This window comes from Archocentrus centrarchus, chromosome 4 (genome assembly GCF_007364275.1).
Source record: "Archocentrus centrarchus isolate MPI-CPG fArcCen1 chromosome 4, fArcCen1, whole genome shotgun sequence".
NCBI classification, from domain to species: Eukaryota; Metazoa; Chordata; class Actinopteri; order Cichliformes; family Cichlidae; genus Archocentrus; species Archocentrus centrarchus.
In genome coordinates, this window is record NC_044349.1 from 22,405,629 (window position 1) to 22,426,470 (window position 20,842).

The following is a 20,842-nucleotide window of genomic DNA, read 5'->3' on the forward strand; positions in this document are numbered from 1 at the left end:
GGCTAGTGTCTGATAAATAGAAGTGTATGAATGACTGATGAGGACACTGTTTACTAAGAATAAGAGTGCGCACACAGAGAACCAGCAGTTAATTCACCCCACTGGGGGATTTTTCATTCTGCCAGAGGTGGCAGCCTTCGGACAGCACGGGTTTATGAGGTGCTCAGCCTGAGCTGGCGCCACCACGACATACTCACACACATGAACTATACAACTAGTCTCTGTTTACGAAAAGCATTGTTTGTCTATATAGTAACCAAAAATTGCTCATGAACTCCCATTGCTCAAATGTTATACCCCCAGAGTGTTCTGGGTTGTTAAAGAAAGCTCATTATATTGGGTGATAAGAGGCCATGGCTGTGGCAGCTCCCAGTCAGTCACTGGACTAATCATTCATTACTACAGCATCCATGAATGCTACTAGACATCACTGCAGAAGCCAAGCTTGCCACCATAAACTGAGGAATGTAAGTGGCAGTCGGGCAGGCAGCAGTAAAACTCCAGGGGTGTAAACTGAGCTTGTTAGCCACTACAAGTTGGGTCAGTCTCAAATGATATACTAACAGGAGTATGTGTGTATGATTACGTGCGTTTTACATCTCTCCAGGTAGTCAGAGAGGTGGCTCTTTTAGAGGTTGAAGCCTGCAGACTAAGGTCCTATAACTGTCTAGTAATGAGGGACAAATTTCTAATGGGTGGCTGGGGAGCTGACCTTGATACAGCCCTCAAATTTACCTTTTCTGTCTCTCGCTCATTACTCGTTTCACCAATCTAACCATGCTGTTAATTCTTTAATTCAGTTATTAGTGTATTTCTCTCTGTCCACTCTACACTTAACAAGTTTCCTATGTACCCCACAAGGCCCAATGAAGTGTGTGTCTATGGTCTTGTAGGCCCAGAGAGGCCTGATGACTTTTGACCCCTAAGTTAATGACTATCCCCACGACCAAGACAAATACACACAAGTAGACATATGCATACAATATTTCGACAGTGCCCACTGCATAACATGCTGCAGTTAAAGGACCTGCGGCTACCTGAAGAACATTTTCAGGAGCTGTTCTGTCCAACAACATTGGAAAGAATGCCTGAATATCAAACCTTCACTGTGTTATTTACATCAAAACACTTTCCACTGAAACACAACAATAATATCCTGTATGTGAGTGAGTGAGTTAAAGGATGCATCTTGTGTGGTTGTGTACATGTGAGTGTGGCGTTTGCAAAGGGCTCTGATAAATTCCATGATATACTGATTTTGTTAAATGGCCTCCAGATGTAGATCTGTCCCTCCATCTGTCCCTCTTTTTGCCTTGCTCTCAGTTTAGTCACCTACCTGATCATTTCCCCTGCCTGTTGAGCAGTGTCAGTCACTATGACTAACTGCAGAAGTCTCTGTCTCTGTGCCTTTGCATACATTCAGTATTCAACTTTAACTCTGTTAAAGTGTAGTCATGTGTGTTAGTATGATTACATACCCGCTCCAGACTTTCAACATCTGCTCGGAAACCAGAAATCACGGGAACTTCTATGACGGCCATGTTAGATGAGCCTGAATGGAGCCACCTAGTCAAAGGATTGGTGATGAATACATTTTCTTTTCCTCCCCAGTTCTGTGCATAAGCGTGTGGCAAACTTTTACCTTGCACAAACTTCTAATGAGATGTGGTAGTCCAATTTGTCCTGGTGGGCTGCTGGGTCATCATCATCAATCGGTGCCCGTCGCTTCCAGTTCAGCTCAGAGCGGTTGTCGGCCCGGCTCCGGGATCGTGAGGTAGAATGACGGGAAGGGGAGGAGGAGAGGGGCTGCAGGTTTCGTTCCTGAAAAGGTTCTTTCAGATCCACCTTAAGGTGAAAGGCCGGCTTGGACACTGGGTCAGGTACATTATAAGACACATCAATCTACAGACACACGGAGAGAAGTAGATACCTGTGAAAATTAGACTTTAAATTGTCAAATAGACAATTGTTAAATAGAACACAAATCACATTCACTGTCCCTGTAAATTTTTTATCGATTTCTTTTTCAAAACCCTTGTATTGTAAAGTCATTTCAGCCATGCAACATGTCTCCAGGGCTGGCACCACTGAGCTAAAGTCATGGTACAAAGAATGCACACCCTCTGTCAATCCTAAGGACATAATAAAAAAACTATCTGGTCCTTACCAGGTTTTAAAATGAGGTAAATACCATTTCAAATGAACAATAACACATGGCATATTCTATATGTCTCTATTTATTTAAAAAAAAAAAGCTAAGCCAAAATGCTTTGTCTCACATTGTTGTGGAGTAATTTTGGATCACTCTTCTTTAAAATGTTGCTTCAGTTCATTGAGGCACTTTCACATCTATACACAGCTCTCTTAAGGTCCCGCCACAGTATTTCACCCAGGTTGAGGTCTGGACGTTCACTAGGCCACTGCAACACCTTGATTCTTTTCTTTTTTTAAACCATTCTTTTGTAGATTTGGGATCATTGTCCTTTTACATGACATAATTTTGGTCAAGCTTAAGCTGCTGGACTGACGGCCTCACATTTGAGTCTAGATTACATTGGTATAGAGAGAAGTTCATGGTCAACTAAATGACTGCAAGGTGTCCAGGTCCTGTGGCTGCAAAGCAAGTCCAAATCATCACCGCTCCACCACTGTGTCTGACAGTATGAGGAGTTTGTGCTGCGTTTGAGTTTCTTCAAATGTGGCACTGTGCATTACAGCCAGACACTTTGGTCTCACCTCGTTCAAAGAACATTGTTTTATGGTTTGTTCAGACAGAATTTCACAAGCTGTCCTGCTATGCTCTTTTAGAGAGAAAAGGCTTCCTTCTGGCAACCCTTCCAAACAAGTGATAGTTGATCAATCCATTTCTAATTGTACTGTCATTATCTTTAACATTTAACACGCTAACTGAGGCCTGTACCGTCTGAGATGTAGTGCTTGAGTTTTTTGCAGTTTCTCTGAGTACTGAATGGTCTGATCTTGGGGCAAATTGGCTGGGTTGTCCACTGCTGTGAAGATTGGCAACTGTCTTGAATGTTTTCCACTTATGAATAATCTTTCTCACTGTAGAATGATGGATTTTTTTTGGAAATGGTCTTGTAACCCTTTCCAGACTGATGGGGAGCAACAATTGCTTCTCTAAGATCATTGCTGATGCCTCTTCTTCTTGGCATTGTGTTAACACACTTCTAAATACTTCAGGCCTCCAAACTGAAAAAACGTTGGCTTTTACAGAGGTGCTCATATTTACTGATGATCAAGTACCCAGCTGCTGCTTACCCTATGATTTCTATAAAGGTATGTATACTTTTCACATACTGCCTCTGCATTTTGACTTATGAATGAATAATGACACAGGTAATATATCATGTTTTGTAGTTCACTTGAGGTTGTATTTACATAATTTTAAGACCTGCTAAGGACACGGGGATTTTTATTATGTCCTGATACATAAAATCTTAGAAGGCAAAAAGGGTGTACTTTTCTTTTTTTTTTAACCATGACTGTATTTTGTGATTATTTTTTCTTTGATGACTGACTTTACATTAAATCTAAGGAAAACCTTTTAAACTACATTATTTATCTTTTAACTGCTGATAAAAAAAAGAAAAGTGAGCTGAATGTTTGTCACAGTGCCCCCCCCCAAAAAAAACAAAAAAAAGTTAAGGCAGCTATTTGTTAAAAAAATATTAAACAAGAAAAAAAATGTTAAAAACATGTTTTGAACTTGACAGCTATATAAAGACAGGGGCCGTGACATCAAAGATTGGCAACCAACGAGTTAGACTCAAAACATTTTATGACCTCTAGCATCAAAAAGTGAAAGAAGAAAATGTCTCTAAAGTATCAACCACAAATCATATTCTCTGGACACCAGAAATGCATTCAGCAGACTTCCATTTCAGCCTGAGGACAATTCACCGCTTTGATGCTCGTTTTTATTTCACAGAAGAGTGGTATACATTTCTGATGAATCATTTAGTGTTACTTGAGACCCTTGCAAAACTACTAAATGACATTCCTGAGGCAGCTGACATATACTCATTGCATGCCTACAAACACATACATAGGCAGGACTCTTTGATTGCCCTGCTCAAGTATTTCATTATAGCCCAGGTGCTGCTGGCCTGAGGGGCTGTCAGAGAGGTGTGTTGACTCACAGAGAGGTGTGGATACGGTGAAAGTAGAGCAGGAGAGAGGTGTGAAAAAAAAGTGTGTGCTTGTGTGTGGGAAACCTGCAGAGGGAAGTGAGTTGGAAGCTGACCATAACATCCTGTAGTGCCTCATTCAAATCAAGTCAGATCTCAAATACAGGATTCTGAAAATGGGGCTGTAAACATCTTAGATCACACATGCTTTTTTCATTTAAAACTTGTTTAGTTTTAAAGCTGACAAACATTTAAATTTGAGTGATAAGAAAAGAGGCATCGACATCATCTACAAAGGAAAAATAACTCATTTTGTTTATGAAAGGGTCTTTTGTTTGCCTGTGACAAGTCAGGGAGAGACAACAAGAATCAACACACCCCAAAACAATTGGCTAAATTCTACCAGATCACTTCAAATTTCATGTTGGAATCTGAGACATTATGGAGCCTCTCCCCTGCTGGCAGAGCCTTGCTGTGAGTCACTGGAGTAAGCAATGCATTAAAGTTCCATTTTGGGCAATTTTCAAGAATGCAAATGTGTGTTTGTGTAAGCCTGTGCTTGGAGTAGTACAGTACCTGCATGAGACAGCAGCCTTCTCCCTTAGCGCTGACAAAAAGGCCTGTGGGGATACTAGGGATCTGAAAAAAGAGAGAGAGGGGAGAAACAAAGGGTGTCAGAGGGGGCAGGGAGAGGTGAATGAGTCATTTATCAAGTGAATGAGTCATTTATCAAGTGAATGAATGCTGTAGGCTGCTACACTGCCACTTGTGGTTCCCTGGCTACTAACCAGCAGCCCTTAATTGCCCCCAATTAAGCTGACACTACTAATCATAGTGGAGGAATATGCCTGGCAGAGAGAACCTACTGAACTCTCACCTGAACCACTCCAGCTGGCTGATGGAGCCCTTTCACACACACAGCAGTGCTGACCTGACGCCACAGTGCTCTGGCCAAGGTAGTTCATGCCCACGCTGTCAAGTTTGTAACGTGTGGGCATGCAGGCTAATAAAATCCAGTTATTAAATCAACAGACCAACAAGGTGCTTTTGGGAAATCCGGCCCAGTTAAGCCTGGTATGGTTTGGCAGTATTAAAAGGTCCTGGCTACTACGCAGCTGAACACGGAAACAGGGATTAATGTTTAATACCAGTGTGTGGCTCTGGTACATAGCTGCTCATCAATCACAGTAATCAAGAGGGAAAAGCTCCTAAACTGCATTAAAGTGCACAAGGTTCTCTTAAGCAAGATTTACCACCTGAAGTACTGGTAATGATTAGGGGAATGAATTTTGATAAAGCACTGTCAAATTAGGTCATCTTCACACATGCATTGCAGCTCCAAACTTTTCTAGACATTACCCAACAGAGGTGCATGTATGTGAAAGAATACTGCATATTGCAGGATTGGTCCCTGCCTGTTCCCACGTGAGGATAGCTTAATTATTTAATCATTTAATTGTTGCAAGGATTCACAGAGAGTGAGTGGGAGCTGTGTGTGCTGACTCTGGCACGCTCTATCCAGGCGGCACCCTCGCCTAAACTAAATGTAGTATTTCCAACAGTGATTAACTCCTTCCGTATGCTACATGTACAGAAGGACAACTTCTTGATATTCCTTCCTGACCTGCATGCAAAAACACTGAACAGCCTTGACATTAAACTAGTCTATGCATTCAGGTTACCTTGGCACTCTGAAGGAGCTTCTTGTTGTCTCTGTTGAGTTCAAAGGTCTCCTGGAAGTCAAGGTTGGTGGAGGCCAGTGAGATGGTGAGGTTTACCCCTCCAACATAGGACAGGATGGCATACTCTGACAGAGCGTGCAGAGCCACACACGTGTCCTGCCACAGGATTTTTAAGAAACGTCAAGTTAACAATTAAGCTTTGGGATCATTAAAACTTTCATTATCTTTAGTAGTAATCATTTATCATCCATAACACATTTTTTTGCTAAAGACGGTTCAATGTAATTTATATTATATAATATTTATATTATAAAATTATGTAATACATTATTATAATTAATTTATTGTCCAACAAAATACAGAAAACCAGCCAGCAAAAGAGGGGTACCTGCGTGGAGGAGAAGCCACCCAAGGCATTCCTTTGCTGGGAGAGCCATTTGACAACAGGAAGGGCAGAAGCCACATCCCCCAGCAGTGTGTAGGTCAACAGACCATAGGCTGTCATCTCCACTTCTGCTGATACCACTTGAACCAAAAAGAAAACTGATTATGAAGAGCAGTATTCTGACTCTGAGTTTTACTCTCAATAATTAGAAAAATTCTATCAATGTTATATCACTGGTGTTAGCGATAAAAATCAAAGTCTGCAGTTTTCCCAATGGTTTGTATAGACAAAGGTTAGTTTAAAGCTAGTGTACAATACTGTACTGTTGCCTCCTTTGTTTTATATTAAACAGGTAGGAGCTATTCCACGTTACAGATCTACAATATACCTGACTGAGCGAGGCCATCACTGAAGCCCATGAAAGTGTCTTCATCTGTCATTGTGCTGCCAGTTAAACTCCAGTGGGTGAGTCCATCTATAGAGACAAACCAGGTGAAACAGACAGGTAGGGGTAATGGCTCCCTGCCCCTTCCATTAATCTCCACTGATAAAAACTAGAAAAATATATCCACACCAGAATGGGTTTAGTGCCAGGCCAAAAACAATGTGAAAAAAAACAAAATCAACACATAAGCTCACTGTAGGGTTTTTCCACTTTATTGCACCACAAACACAAGGTGTGTGCAAGCTGTTGGTTTTTAAAACTTTTTTCTTTTTCCAGTTTGACATAAAACACAGACATTTGTCTGTGATGCTGCCCGAATAACTGAATAATATCATTTAAACATACGAATGAACCTAAATATGTTAGATATTCCACGGATCATTATCCTGATTATCTTACGCAACCCCTTTGCCTTTATTGTACCTGGGGAATAAAATTATTGCAATCAAGTAAGAACCCCACTCCCCCTGATGCCTGCAACATTGTTAAATCTGTCAAACTTGCAGAAACTTTCAGGCAAGGGGAAGACAAGGAAATGGCCGAAGGAAATCAACGATAAGATAAGAAACCCAGGGGGAAAAGGGAGGTGTGGAGCAAACTGCTGCTGAATACTGCAACAGGCAAGTTTAAAGTATTTTCTCTTCTATAGCTTGGGCCTGACTGCTTGTTCAAACTATGAGCAGCCATAGATCAGGAAGCTGTAAATATAAATCTGTAATAATTTTGTGTTGCTACAAAGAATTGGCCAAAGAAGACTTTAATCTCTACATTTTATTGTGCATTAGTGTTGCTGTTACAAACCATATTTAATTCAGTATCAACGTGCTGTGCTCTGACTTGCTAAGAGCATTGCTCATAGTCGTACCTTGGGTGATAGCCATGTGGTTGAGGCGGCGCAAGGCCAGGGGGGCATAAGGACTGCGTAGCAGCGCCAAGGTATACGCAGACAGAGCGGTAGTATAAGGATCATCAGCAGTGTACGTGTTCCCTTCCAGGAAGTCCTTGGCTTTAGCCACTGCCACTTTCTCTTCCTGGACCAGACAAGACAGACCACAGGGCAAACATAGGTAAACATGTGGTAATGATGATCAATATTTTAGATGTGACGGAAAGAACTTCTTCAAGAATTTGTAAAAATCGAATATGTTCTAATATTTGTCATATTTGCAGAGAAATTTGTATGACCGGATACAAGTACATTTCATATCTCATTTCTGTTGATGACCCACTGTTTAAAGTTATGAATGGGTCAACCAGAATTTTGCATTTGAAGTTTAATGTAGAACAAAGTCTACAGTTCACCTTGCAAGTACAAGAGTGGGGTGCAGGTATTATATTCTATGTTCCTGCTGCAGGAACAGTACTTCTCTCAGGACCATCAGATATATCTTTTATTTATTGTAACCACTGGTATACTTTTCAATCCCCCCCCCCAACGCACACGCACGCATGTGTGCAAAATCCTCATAAACACCACAATCTTTTTTTCAATGTTCAACTTTTAAAGGTTGCCCTGTCCAAATGCACGAGAGCAGTTATTGAATAAACACTCATTTTGGCCATTAAAAAGTTGAGAGTCACTTTCATCTCATGCAGCTGTGACCTTCCTTCTCGTGAATGAGATGATAGGCCTCCAAAGCCACTCAGTGTAATTGCAGCAGTCATCTTTTAATTAAGTGAAATTGGAAGGGGGGAGGTACGACTTTGACGCGAAGGATACCTTTTCAGTTTTTATCAGTTGTAAAAGCACTGATTCTCAGAAGAAACCCTGTAGGATAGATAGGAGAGGAAAGGGGGAGAGACAGATGGATGGAGAAGAGCCAGGCAGAGGAAATGCTAAACAAAGAGTTAACTATCAGGACGATTGCGAGCAAAGACAAAAACAATCTGAGGTTTGGAGGCTTTTCATGTTTAAAGAATTACCAGCACACACTGAGGACGATCATAGCAGACGCTTTTGCTAACTTTTCCACTTCTTTTAGTGAACACTGATGTTTATTTATTGAGGATGGCTACTAGTAGGAGAATACAGAAAAAAGCAAGCCAAAAAAGAGAGGAAAGTGAAGGGACAAAGGGAAAAAACAGATGGCAGAAAGACAGCAATGCAACAGAGGTGTCTTTTATGGGAATCAAATGTCTATGCACATCAACCTGAAACTTCTGAAGTAATCCAAAACGTGATAAGATGGTACATTAGCAGCACCGAGGCATAACAAATTTGAGTAGGCCGGCTGCCAGCACATCCATCTTCACAACTATGAGGAATGCAGTGATACGTCCACACATGACCCAGGCTGGGAGGAAGGACTTCAGGAGCATGGGGCAGGTATGTATTGCTTTTAATAAGTAAAGCGCCTCACTTCGAAACCAGATGAAATAATAAATAAAATTTTACACCACTGCCTACATTTAAGGTTATGCATAAGTCAAAATGGGACACAGCAACAAGTTTTAGTAGGTTTGTTTAGTCCTGCTTAATTAAACACTATTTGGTTCGCCTCTGAGGAGCAACTGTGAAGTGAGAGGAACAGTTGGCAGTGACATTCAGTGTTGCTGGCGTGCTTACCTCTGTGGTAATCCCTGTCTCCAATAGAGCTGCTACCACATAAGCTGTAAGTGAAATTTTCCCATGGATTCCTCCCTGTGGTCAAAAGCAGACATGAGTTTTCACTTAACAACATCTCAGCTCTCATTTCTCCCCAGTATAAATATTGTTAAACTTTAAATGCATTCATTTATCCGGAAATTACACTAGATTCATACTGTAAGTTTAGAGAATTACTGTTCTCTCAATCATTATCTGAGGAAATATAAAAACTTATCTCTGTACACTGCATCTTTCATGGCATGCTGTGTAACAAATATATTTTGACTTCCACCATTATTCCTGCTTTGCAAGCACAGAAAGTTAAACATCTTTAACCTCATCTTCCCCCCACATCTATGCAGACACAGCCCTACCTGCAGGTCTTTGTTAAGGATGCGTCCCATAGCGGGGAAGTAGCCATCATCTCCCTGATGCTTAATGAGCCAAGACTTGGCTGCATGAAGCTCCTCGGGGTCAATGTAGATGAATCCTCGAGACTGAGCAAAGGACTTCAGCACAAATGCTGTCAACCTTAGAGGAAGGACAGATGGAGGTGTGAGATGGGGAAAAAAAAGATGGGTAAGGGAAAGGAAAAGGAAAAGGAGATATCAGTAATCATTTACAACATATGGAATCACTATTTCAGTGAAGTGAGAGGTTTTTCCACACTCTGTCTAGCTGTCAACAAATGGGGAGAGGGGCTGATAGAGAAGTCCATAGATGGAGGGATGTTATTGTCCAAGAGGACTGGTATGTATAGATGGATCTGATGAAATGGAAAAAAGAGAGGAAGTAAGGAGGGGAGCAGATGGGTGCGGCAGGGTTTGATCAGCACTACAGGATGTGGCAGCTGTGCTCTTGGGAATGTGAAATTGCACACGGGCCAATCAAGTATGTTTCTGGTTGTGATTCAAAGATTCCCCAAAAGCATTCTGCAACTTATACAAACACGGATCCCAGGGACGAAGGTTGTGAATCCAGTTGGCCTGGGAGTGCAACTGAAAGTTTATGAGCCGTGGTTTTAGTGGGCCACAGTGGAGAAGAACCAGGGGAGAAATGGAGAAAGGCTAAGGTCAGCCCTGGGGGACAAGGCTGAGCTAATAAACATACATGCATCCATAAACAACAGACCTCCCGGTATTGGTAGAAAGCTGCAGTCTCTGGCCAACAACTGCTCAGTGACAGCAAGACATTCCATTACAGCACCCCTTACCAAAAGAGACTTACAGGATGAGGTAAGCTGTTTACCACAAAGAGAAAGAAACACAAGAGGGAAATAACAGAATAAACAAACAGGTCACACTCTAGTTTCTCAACGCAGCTTGTAAGTGAGATCACACTCTGAGAAAGGAGAACCAGAGGGGATGAATTGGAAAAAAGATCTTTAAACTCATAAACCAAAAACATTAAATCTTCCGTGGTTGGAACCTGGATTATTCCTCCCCAGAGACAAAACTAGGGCTGAAGCCACAAGTCTGTTGGAATTTTTATAATGTTAAGTGATATTGTGTCACTGGCTTTAAATGTTAGGCTTCAGGGAAAGGTACTGGAAAATGTAAATATGATTTAGCTTGGAGAAGGAAGGAAGCACTAGAGAAGCTCACTTCCACCACTCACCCCATGACTAAGGTCAACAACTCATGACTCTCGCGTTCTCTTATTCTTTCTCCTGTTTTCTCACTCCACACATCCAAATCCCCTCTATGAGCTACCCTTATCCAGCCCCATACTTCCACGATAAAGCTGAAGTTGGTAAGCTTCAAGGAGCATGTTGTGAATTGGACTTGGAGAAAGTGTTTCTCACTACTTTAAAGATTTTTTGTGCCTGTATTGACTATATATTATATAGTTAGCATAGTAAATTATTTTAAAACATATTTTACTAATACAGCAGAGTGTATAATTTCTTTTAATCTCTGGTATTCATCCCCCTAACCTTTCTAATGCTGTCAGATCAATCTTTGAGTAGAGTCCCAAATGACACACAAGCCTCAACATGTAAAGCCATTAACTATGCCCTATTATTAAAGATAATTATATTAGGAAGTAGCACACTTTGACAAGATTTTTTAAAGCACATTTTGATTTCCTACAACTTACTTTCTTTCTTTCTTTTAGCTAAAATGGAAGAACATATGGAAACTTGAAGGTTTGCTTTATTGCAGAACTTTTTTTTGTTCGGACAGTTTGTAAGAGAGTCAGCCTGGGCTGGTAATTTTCACCTGTAAGAATAATACTGTGTGGGCACGTAAAAATTGTGTTAATTGTATCTGAGTAGTGAATTTATACATCTAATTTGAAATTAAGATTAAGGCTGCATTAAGGTAGGTATTTGCCTAAAGGTTACATTAGGGATTAGGTGGGAGGAAACTGATACGGTCAGTGAATGGTCTTCACAAGATTGGCAACAACCACAGCTTAAACTGAAGACAATGTGGATGTACTTTAAAGTACAGTACCCCCAGATGCTGGGTGAGAAAAAAAAATCTCTGCCTCCAACAGACTTCAAATGAAAAAGAGTCAAACCCTCTCATTAAATAGTAAGTCTGTAAATTGGTTCCACAAGTCAATATGAGGCCATTAGCTAAATTTACTTCAGATGATCAGACTGCTGGTGATCATCTTGAAATCAATTCCAATATGATGTAAATATGAGGCCTGAAAAGAGATATGTTTTGGGGCATGCCTGGCTTAAAAGACGTGCCTGGTCTAGAGTGACTGACAAGCCAATTTTGGCATTAAGTACAATGTGTACAGTGCAATGTGCCCCCACATTAGCTTTGCACCCCTGTCAGGATCAAGTGTCACTCACCTATTCCAGCTCTCTTCCCATATTTGGAAGTTCCTGCCTCTAACCAGAAGAGATGTTGCAGACCATGAAGCTAATCTGTAGGCCAGGGATTGTCAGTCATTTTACACTGCAGGACGCATACAGACAACTTTGATCTTAAGTGTGTCGGACTGGTGAAACTCCCCTTTTCGTCAGTGTAAAGAGGTTTAATTACACCTTTAAACCCGGAGATATCTTAATATAAGAAAAAGAAGTGCAATTTCAACAGTACGTATCCATTTTTCTACATGACAAAGATATGCTGCTGCAGTAAATGAAAGGTTATCTGTCAACATGAGTCTCTGGGCTTAAATTGTAAGAAATAAATGTTTAAAACTTCAGAAAAAGTTGTTTGTTCATTGCTCACACTGTCCTGTTATGATACAAACAGAAAGCTTGTGTTGATTTTTAAACTATGGACACACTGTAAAAAGCTGAAATTTCTATAGTAGATAGTGAAAAATCTGTAACTTTTCTGTCATTTGATTGTTTACCTATTACTTCGGTGTAGTATGAATGGCCATAGGGGAACTCTTTATCAGTAACAAAAGCTGTAAAACTTGTGAAAATTCAGTTAAAAATCCAAATTTTATGCCCTTCACATTTTCTAAAGGTATCCAATGGGTCAGATTGAAGTCTTTACTGGACCAATTCTGGCCCCGGTGCCTTATGTTTGACACTCCTGCTCTAGGCCTAAACTCAGCTCCAGTGCAAATGAATGGGTGAGATCATCACTTGCTTCTTCTTTCTTTAGATAGTCTATGAATTACACAAACCCACACTCACCCATTGTGTGCCATTAAATCAGTATTTTTTTATATTTAAAAAATATTGCAGGTAGTGTCAATTCTTGTTACCATAAGAAGGAGCAAAGGGTCAGAAATATAGCTCACAATATCTTTCTTTGTCAGTGTTTCTCTCCTTCTGAATAACATCAAGTCAGTAAACTTTCAGCCCAGTTTGTGAACTGTTAACAGCCTTGGCATCAGAGCTAATTAGCACTATACAACAAGCCATTATTGCCAGCCCTTGTCATTCTGTTCTGTATTTTCATTAAATCCTGTCAATTTCCATACTGATACGTTTTAACATCCTGGAATACGTTAACACTGCATTACAGCTGCTTTTAAGAAGGCAGTAAAAGCAGTGCTCTACTCATGAACCCTGAGTCTAAAGCAAAAGCCGGGCTTGTTTTGGATGCAAACGTGTTGTTGATGGATTCATAAAGTGTCTGATGCAGTTTTACTGAATGTTCACCATCTGTGTTGTGCCCACAACCCACACTTGTTGCCCTGGGTGCCAAGGAAAACTCCAAACTGCTGCTGGTTACATCCTCATATCCTCTCACAGTCATCAGGGGAAGAGTTCAAGCTTTCAGCAGCGGTTTAATATTACCAATTACACCCAGGTAGTGAGTCATAAGGAGACATGCAACATTTCTATTTTCTAGACCATGTAAAAAAAAAAAGGGAAAAACCTTTTGGGTAAAGTGGCTCCAGACAACTTATAACACTGTCTCCAATAGTGGCATTAAGAGCTTGTCTATGGGGCCAAAGCAGCATGGGTCCACTGAGTGGTACGGATACGAACTCTGATTAATTGCAAATAAATCTTGACAACTTTGCCTACCTCAGGGATCCAATTATGCAGTTTGTTTATGATTCTCTGTCATTTATGTAACCTGCTATTTCACAGTGTTAACTCTAGTAAATATCATAATACCCACCTCAGTTCATAAATCAACCAGAGGTATGTACATTCTGCGTGGGCCTCAAAATACAAGCAGTGGAGCTCCCCATTGAGACAACTGATTCCTGTTTTATAAATATTAACATGGTTGTCTGCCTGCCTGCCTCCAGGCAGTGTAAACATGAAATAAACACTCAAAAGGGAAAAACGGCACATTTTAAACACACCAACAGGAACAGATTTAAAAAAAAAAAAAAAAACTTTATTGCTTTGGCCAGCAACCTATGTCCCACTGAAAGCTGAGGAATATGGCTACAGCCAAGCATAGCTTAGATGGTATGTGTTGTGCACATTTCAGCAACAACACCTACAACTACTTACCACATGCTGCCAGAGGAATCCCTTTCTCCGAAGGCACTGTAAGATCCATCCTGCCGCTTGTAGGTCAGCTGTCTCTGGTAGCCTGGATAAGAATAAAGTTTGGGAGAGGTGGGAGAGTACTGTTAGAAAGACTCGTGCCTAAGAACACACAAAAATCATGTACATTTTTTCAGGTTTGTCCATAAGACTCTAGCTGGATGTATTTTTTTTAATCCACCACTGCAGATATTTGCACAAACTTTAAAGTAAACTGCATTTAATGTTCAGGACAAGCATTGCCATGGTAATTGACTCATGTGAGCTTGGAAGATCAGGCAGAGGAGACCAGAATCAACTCAGTGAAACTAAACATTGTATATTAAAAGTCACCAAAAAAATAAATGCATTTCAAAAACATCACATTCGTGGTTTTCTTCTATCCCTGAAATGCTCTTTTGGCATTCAATTCTGGTTCTTCACACAGCACTTTTGTGCATAGTGCTCTGCGCCTGAATAATTGAAGGAATCGAGAAAGTGTGCCTGGACATGCCTTTGATGTTCTTACATACACAGTCAAGTGGTTTTCACTTGTAACTATGTAATGCAGCAAACTGTGCAAAGATGTTCAGGTGCTTTGCTCTAAGAGGGTGAATCCAGCACAGGTATCGGGTCTTAAACACATAAAGGAACAAGAAAAAACCTCACAATATAACAAGAGTAACGCCTAGCAGGGCAAAAAACATCCGTTGGACACCATTTTTCTATTTTAAGTAACAGTGATCTTGAGCTTGACCCCAGTAACCCCATATACAATCCCAACCTTGCTTTGGTTATAAGCTATCTACCCATGAAGAAGTGTACAGTTCTCGAGTTATCGAGCAGACACTTCAGTGGATGCCGCCCGGATACCCACCCACCATGGGTGATCACATAATACGGGCGCATAATAATATAATGCTCCAAGGTCAATCCCACTGTCAAACATAGCTCTTGCCCTGCTGCCTAGTTGAGCTCAGAGATTTTACATATATCTTCAGGATGGTCTGTCCATTGTGTGGCACACTAAAAAAAAGTCTAGCGAGATTTAATAAAGGTAAAGTTTTCTTTAATAGGAAAGGATCTTTGTGAGGGTCAGTTTAAAAAAGAAAAGCCAAAGCACAGAAAGACAGGTGTGGATAACTGAGTACCATCACTAATGTTTACATTTCAGTTTATGATTCAAAGATTTGAGTCCCAGTCAGTCCAACATGCTTCAGTGAAAAAATTCACAATTCCATAAATGAACTCTATTATTCAAGGTCAACTTCACTCCCATCATTTCTAGAAAACCCAATATTACTGCATAACTCTTAGAAAACAACAGTTAGAAAACATTCCTTTCTTTGAGCATGAAGCCACGTTGCGTGCCTTCACGCCAGAGGGGATTTGTTGAGATTCATGACACACTCTCAAAGAACTTAAATAACTTCCTTGGGTCCTGTGTTTAAAGTGCTGGTAACTAATTGGGTTTACACCAGCAGATATTTGGGAGGGCACCAGTCTTTGGATAAACATGTCATTTGTTATCTCATCAGAGAGCAACAGGTGGACTCCATGGTACTGAAACCAATCCACAGAGGTTTGGAGGTTTGTCCAAAAGAAGTGGTCAAATTTATTAAAATTAAGCATTACTGTACTGGTGCTACCAGGTTAACTTAACTTCTAATTAATATATTATTAACTTAAACATTCTGACAGCTCAAGCACATTTTTACACGCAAAACTAATTATAAAGAGACTGCTGGTGCATTTTTTAAGCCTTAGTGTGGAGTTCATATTTAAACCATGAGGACAAGGTAATATTGAACATGTGGTCTAAGGAGGCAACTTGTTATGAAACCAAAAGAAGTTTGTGTTCCAGGCTCTTTACCTTGAAGCAAGTAGTCCGTTGCTTCATTTTCAACCTCAGGGCTGAGCTGCTTGGTCTTCTGCAGATACTTCAAAACAAAGACATTGGGGGCAAAGTGGATCATGTTCTGCTCACCACACCCAAAGGGTAGCCTCAACAGCTTGTCTAGGTTATTTAATGTTGGCCCCATGACATCCCCTGATATAGGAGCAAGATAAACACACACAAACACACATCACTTATAGACACTGCAAAATGTATTGTATTTTAGTCCCATTCATATGAAGCCTTGACTATGAGTATGGTGAAAATCATAATATGCATATGCAATGTATAAGCATCCAATCACAAAGCAGTTTACCAATCATAAATGCAGTAGCCCTTTCTGAGCCTGGCACCATGTTTTGTGGGACTCCCAGTGTGAAGGCCTCATTGTGGTTGTCATCAGAGTCTTCCTTCCTCCAAATCTTGAACTCCCCAGCTGACCCCCAGCCTGTAGAAAAGCCTATGTGTCGCACCTGGATTGGAAAAAAAAATGAACCAAAAAACAAAGTATTTGTCAAAAATTATATATAAAGATATTTCCTCCAGTTGGTACATAATTGTTATAAAAGTGTCAAACCTGTCCTGGGAATTGGCCTGCCCATTGGAGGATGACTGATTCATTAGATGGATGTAAACCATGGCCCACCTGGAAGGAATAATGCAGACAGACTAAAGCCAAATATTTCTGGAGGAATAATCATTTGTAATTAGCAGCCCACAGCATTTCAAGTTTCATTATTTATGTCCCGTAATAGACGATATCAACAAAAACAACAATTTCATTGCATTGATTGGAGTTATGATAGCTGATAGATGATCTGTTAATAGATTTATGCTCCAAAAAGTCACTTCCCTCCTCGCCCCTTCACTGTTTGGATGCACACCATCCCTACTCACTCATAAGTTTCCATTCTATATAAAGCAAGACACAGCATCAATCCAGAGGATTGGAAGACGAAAAGGTCACAAATCTGCAAAAATCCACATTGTTTGGAGCACAGTGGACAATGCCTGGATGGTAACGGTTCAAACTAAACAAAACCAGAGTTTTCATTAGTGTGTTCCAAGCCTGGTGCTCTCCTGGGCTAAGTTAACCCCCCGCCGAGCAAAAGTATAAGGGAATTTTTTTTTTTAATGGATACTGGAAGTAGGAAAGAAACCTGTCTCCTTTCTGTCACCAGCAATGGCATGCCTGCACAGAAGACGTAGAGCAGGAAAAGTGCCTACATAGCTCCACTACAGCACACAGTGTGCAAGTATGATATAGCTATGTTAACCCAGTGCTACTTCAATTTACTGTCAACCTCCCACGCAAGTCAAAGCAGAAAACCTATAATCACACTTAGAGTAGTGTAATGACTTGAGGTCAACTCAAATAATATTATCTTCATAGGCACCCTGACTCTGTGAACCTATGTTTTTGAGATTGTCAGTGGCATCCATGGAGTTACATAGTGAAAATGCTTGGCCATCCATAGCCTTGACTCATCGCGTAGCATATATAAAAACACCATATGAACATGTGAACAATGTTAAAGACTTGACTTTTTATTCGAGAGGGTCTGTGAAAAGCAATGAATCTACTGGTATAGTCCCCTTACAGCTGGTCCTTCTGTCAGCTGCTGGTGATGCCATTGTGATTCATGCACCCCCACACACAATCCCAAAAGCAAACATTCAAATAGACCCATGCAGAGCACACTTGCTCTCTGGTGTAAGAGTTTAATTCTGTAATCATATTACATCGTAAGACCATGAAAGAGTCCCAAAACTCATCCATTTCCCAGTGCTATCGGTCCTGAAGACAATAAATTAAGTACTTTGGGATGTAATATGTGGCCTTTTAATTACTGCCTTTGGCGACTGATGTGAGGCTAATTAATGCTGGGGCTGGAGCCTGGAAGCGGTGTGCCAGCTACTGACTGCCATGCAAATCCTCGGCCATGGATCATCGAGTGCCCTCAGTGACATCGGTCTTGTTAAGTGTGAGTTCATCCAAAGGCACACCAGTAAAAGTGGCGCCAGCTCTCCTAACACACAGACCCCATAGCCTGTTCAGAGCCCCCCCCCCACCCCACCACCAACTTCTTTTTGTGTCAGAGCATACAAATAAGACCTGAAAGCAAATATGCTGAATTTATTAAAGTGTTATAGCTATAATTCCTTTATCTTCTTACCTGTACTACGCCTCCCTTCCAGCTGATCCAAAAACTGCGAAACTCATCCCAGGACAGGATACCTGGTGTCGGGACGCTGACAAGGGCCTCACCCATTTTCCCCAAGGAAATCCAGGAACGAGTGTTCTGCCTGCCCCCAATTACAATCTCTAGCATCTCTGCGCTGTCATGGGGACTGGCAGAGAGGGCAAAATGGGCGTCGTTGTGTGTCTTTACTGCCACCTGGAACTGGTTCATCCTGGCCGGCTTTTTCACATACTGATATTCATACTTGTTGGGGGTAGAAATATGGATTCTCTCTGAGAATTGAAATACAAAATAAACTTGAGTTTTGTCAAGTTTAAGGCATGAATATTGTATATTATCATTATGCGTACATCAATTAAAACTTTTTACTGACCATTGGGACAGAAGAAAACACTGTAGGTATATTCTCTGGGCAGGCCTTCTGGCTGCAAACAGGGTGACAGCAAGAGAAAACAAGACACAGAAAAAGAGCACAGCAGAACATGTAATGTTCACATGTAATGTCAAAAACAACAATTATAGAAAGATGTTTTTCCCTATTAAGTGACAACAACAAATTTTAGCTTTCTTACCTCAACCAGGACAGTCCTACGGACATAGTCCAAGCCAGATGGGATCCTTCTTTCATCCACATCATTACTTATTTTGCCTGTTGGGAATCCATCTGAACAGCAGCTCGGTTCACTATAGGCAATGGCACGAGCTATGAAGGCAGTACAGAACAAAATCAGCTTTCAGACTCAGAAAATGCCCTTCCTGAAGATTTTGTTTTGATGACAGCACATGTTGCTCCAAAATGTATCATTAAGCATTGCTGGTTCCTTTTCAGGTGTCCAAGTTACAGTGCCATGCGCACTGATGCACCCCCATACCATAATGGATGGTGGCTTTTAAATTGTGCTTGGATGGGCAGCCAGTTGTTCTCCTCTTTAACCAGGACGTGGCGTAGTGTCCCCATCTTTACTTCCATAAGACTCAGTCTGTTTGGGATATTTTTTTGTAATTACCCTAATTAGTTGTGAGATGATCAGCAGTCAAATAAATATGTTTTGCAGAATCTTCCAGACATCAAAATACATTAGACAGGACAACCATATCTGTAAAAGGACTCCCATTTCTTGTGCTGGGGAGCCCATTGGACATGCGGCCCTGTGCCAATTGTGTCTCTTTGTGTGTGTGTAGTGAGAAGGAAACACAAGGGGCTAGTGGACTAGGAGTGGGGCCATGGGGGGCCCATTGACCGCCAGTGACCTGCAAACTCATCAACATGCCACTGAGTGCCACAGCGCAGCTCTGCTTACTTCCCCCACTGCTGGCCTGCTTTGTTTTCACATGCGCTCCAGAGGGGACTATTTGTAACCTGGGTGGGTGACCAGATCACACACATGGCTCCTTGGCCAGCTAAGCTTTCCTCAGTCACAGGCTTGCCTTTTTGTGTGGAATCACACTGAGTGGACTAAAGTCCTGATGAAAGCTTGCTATTGGTTTTTAAGTGACACACTTCTAAAAAAAAATGCAAATAATGCTAGTTCCATGAGTCAGCACAAATCTTATATTGTTTACATTAGCAGCAAAACCTTGAGTCATTCTTTTTTGTTTCCTTCTTTCTAAACACGTGACCAGATCTAGAGAACAAGAGCTCTGTGGCACTGTAAGGTATTGATTACACACTGATCAACAATGAGCATAAATTGCTGCAGAGATGCTTCTCCACAGTTGCAAGAAGTGAAAAATTGCCTTATGAGTTACTCTGACTCTGCCCCATGACTTAAATATAACTGTCTCAACAAAAATATTTATGTTTCAAAAACAATGCGTGCCATTTTATCAATGTAGTACTTCAAATAAAATAATTTATAGCTGATTAAGTAATTCATGAGTCTTCACCATTTGGACTGAGCTCTGTGGGTACCTGTGATGTTAACTGATCCCAGTTCAGTGAATGACAATACAATATTTGTAGGAGCAGCCTCTCCAGGGGCAACACACTTCTTTCTGGTAAGGTGATGCTTTCCAGGATGGCCAACAAACTTGATTCCCTTTGGAACTGACACTTTTACATGAACCTGTGAAGGGAGAGGAGAGGAAGAGACGGATCAGAGAAAACTGATCTCCGACGACAGCTTACAATGATATCATATCTGTTAGGCACGCCCCTCCCTCATATAGCGTGCTTCATCAAAGCTTTGAAAACAAGGGTGAATTTTTTAAATCACACTGCGAATTTTCCATGCTGACTGACTCATGCTTCTCAAACTCCCTGAAGGATTAAGTTCCACTCATCGTCCAATTTTCACAGGGCTCAGTAATGCAGAAGGATCTTTTAACTGTTCTTTATCCGCATGCCACAAGTCATAAATAACTGAGCAGAAAATATAGGAATCACATGTTGCTGGGGTGGACATCAAAGGATGGGCTATTCTGGTTTGCATATTCACCTAACATGACATCAGGGCAACACACGCACAGGCCATTTAACAGGCTCATCTGCAAACATCATGATGTCATCTGTATGGAGTGCAGGATGGACCCATTTAAGGCCAGGACAGAACTTGGAGGGCTCTTGGAAGCAAATGCTG

The 20,842-nt window shown here is 41.0% G+C and overlaps 1 protein-coding gene across 1 annotated transcript in view; it reads right to left on the reverse strand.

Moving 5' to 3' along the window:
* Positions 1-20,842, reverse strand: part of cpamd8 (C3 and PZP like alpha-2-macroglobulin domain containing 8) — a 47,473-nt gene that overhangs the window by 8,686 nt on the left and 17,945 nt on the right. Inside the window, 17 exon segments of the mRNA XM_030728411.1 lie at positions 1,479-1,566; positions 1,643-1,902; positions 4,725-4,787; positions 5,831-5,986; positions 6,219-6,355; positions 6,604-6,690; positions 7,526-7,691; positions 9,227-9,301; positions 9,622-9,778; positions 14,148-14,229; positions 16,036-16,212; positions 16,376-16,532; positions 16,637-16,705; positions 18,237-18,535; positions 18,637-18,688; positions 18,836-18,966; positions 20,176-20,329. Of these exon segments, the coding sequence (XP_030584271.1) occupies positions 1,479-1,566; positions 1,643-1,902; positions 4,725-4,787; positions 5,831-5,986; positions 6,219-6,355; positions 6,604-6,690; positions 7,526-7,691; positions 9,227-9,301; positions 9,622-9,778; positions 14,148-14,229; positions 16,036-16,212; positions 16,376-16,532; positions 16,637-16,705; positions 18,237-18,535; positions 18,637-18,688; positions 18,836-18,966; positions 20,176-20,329 (2,310 nt within the window).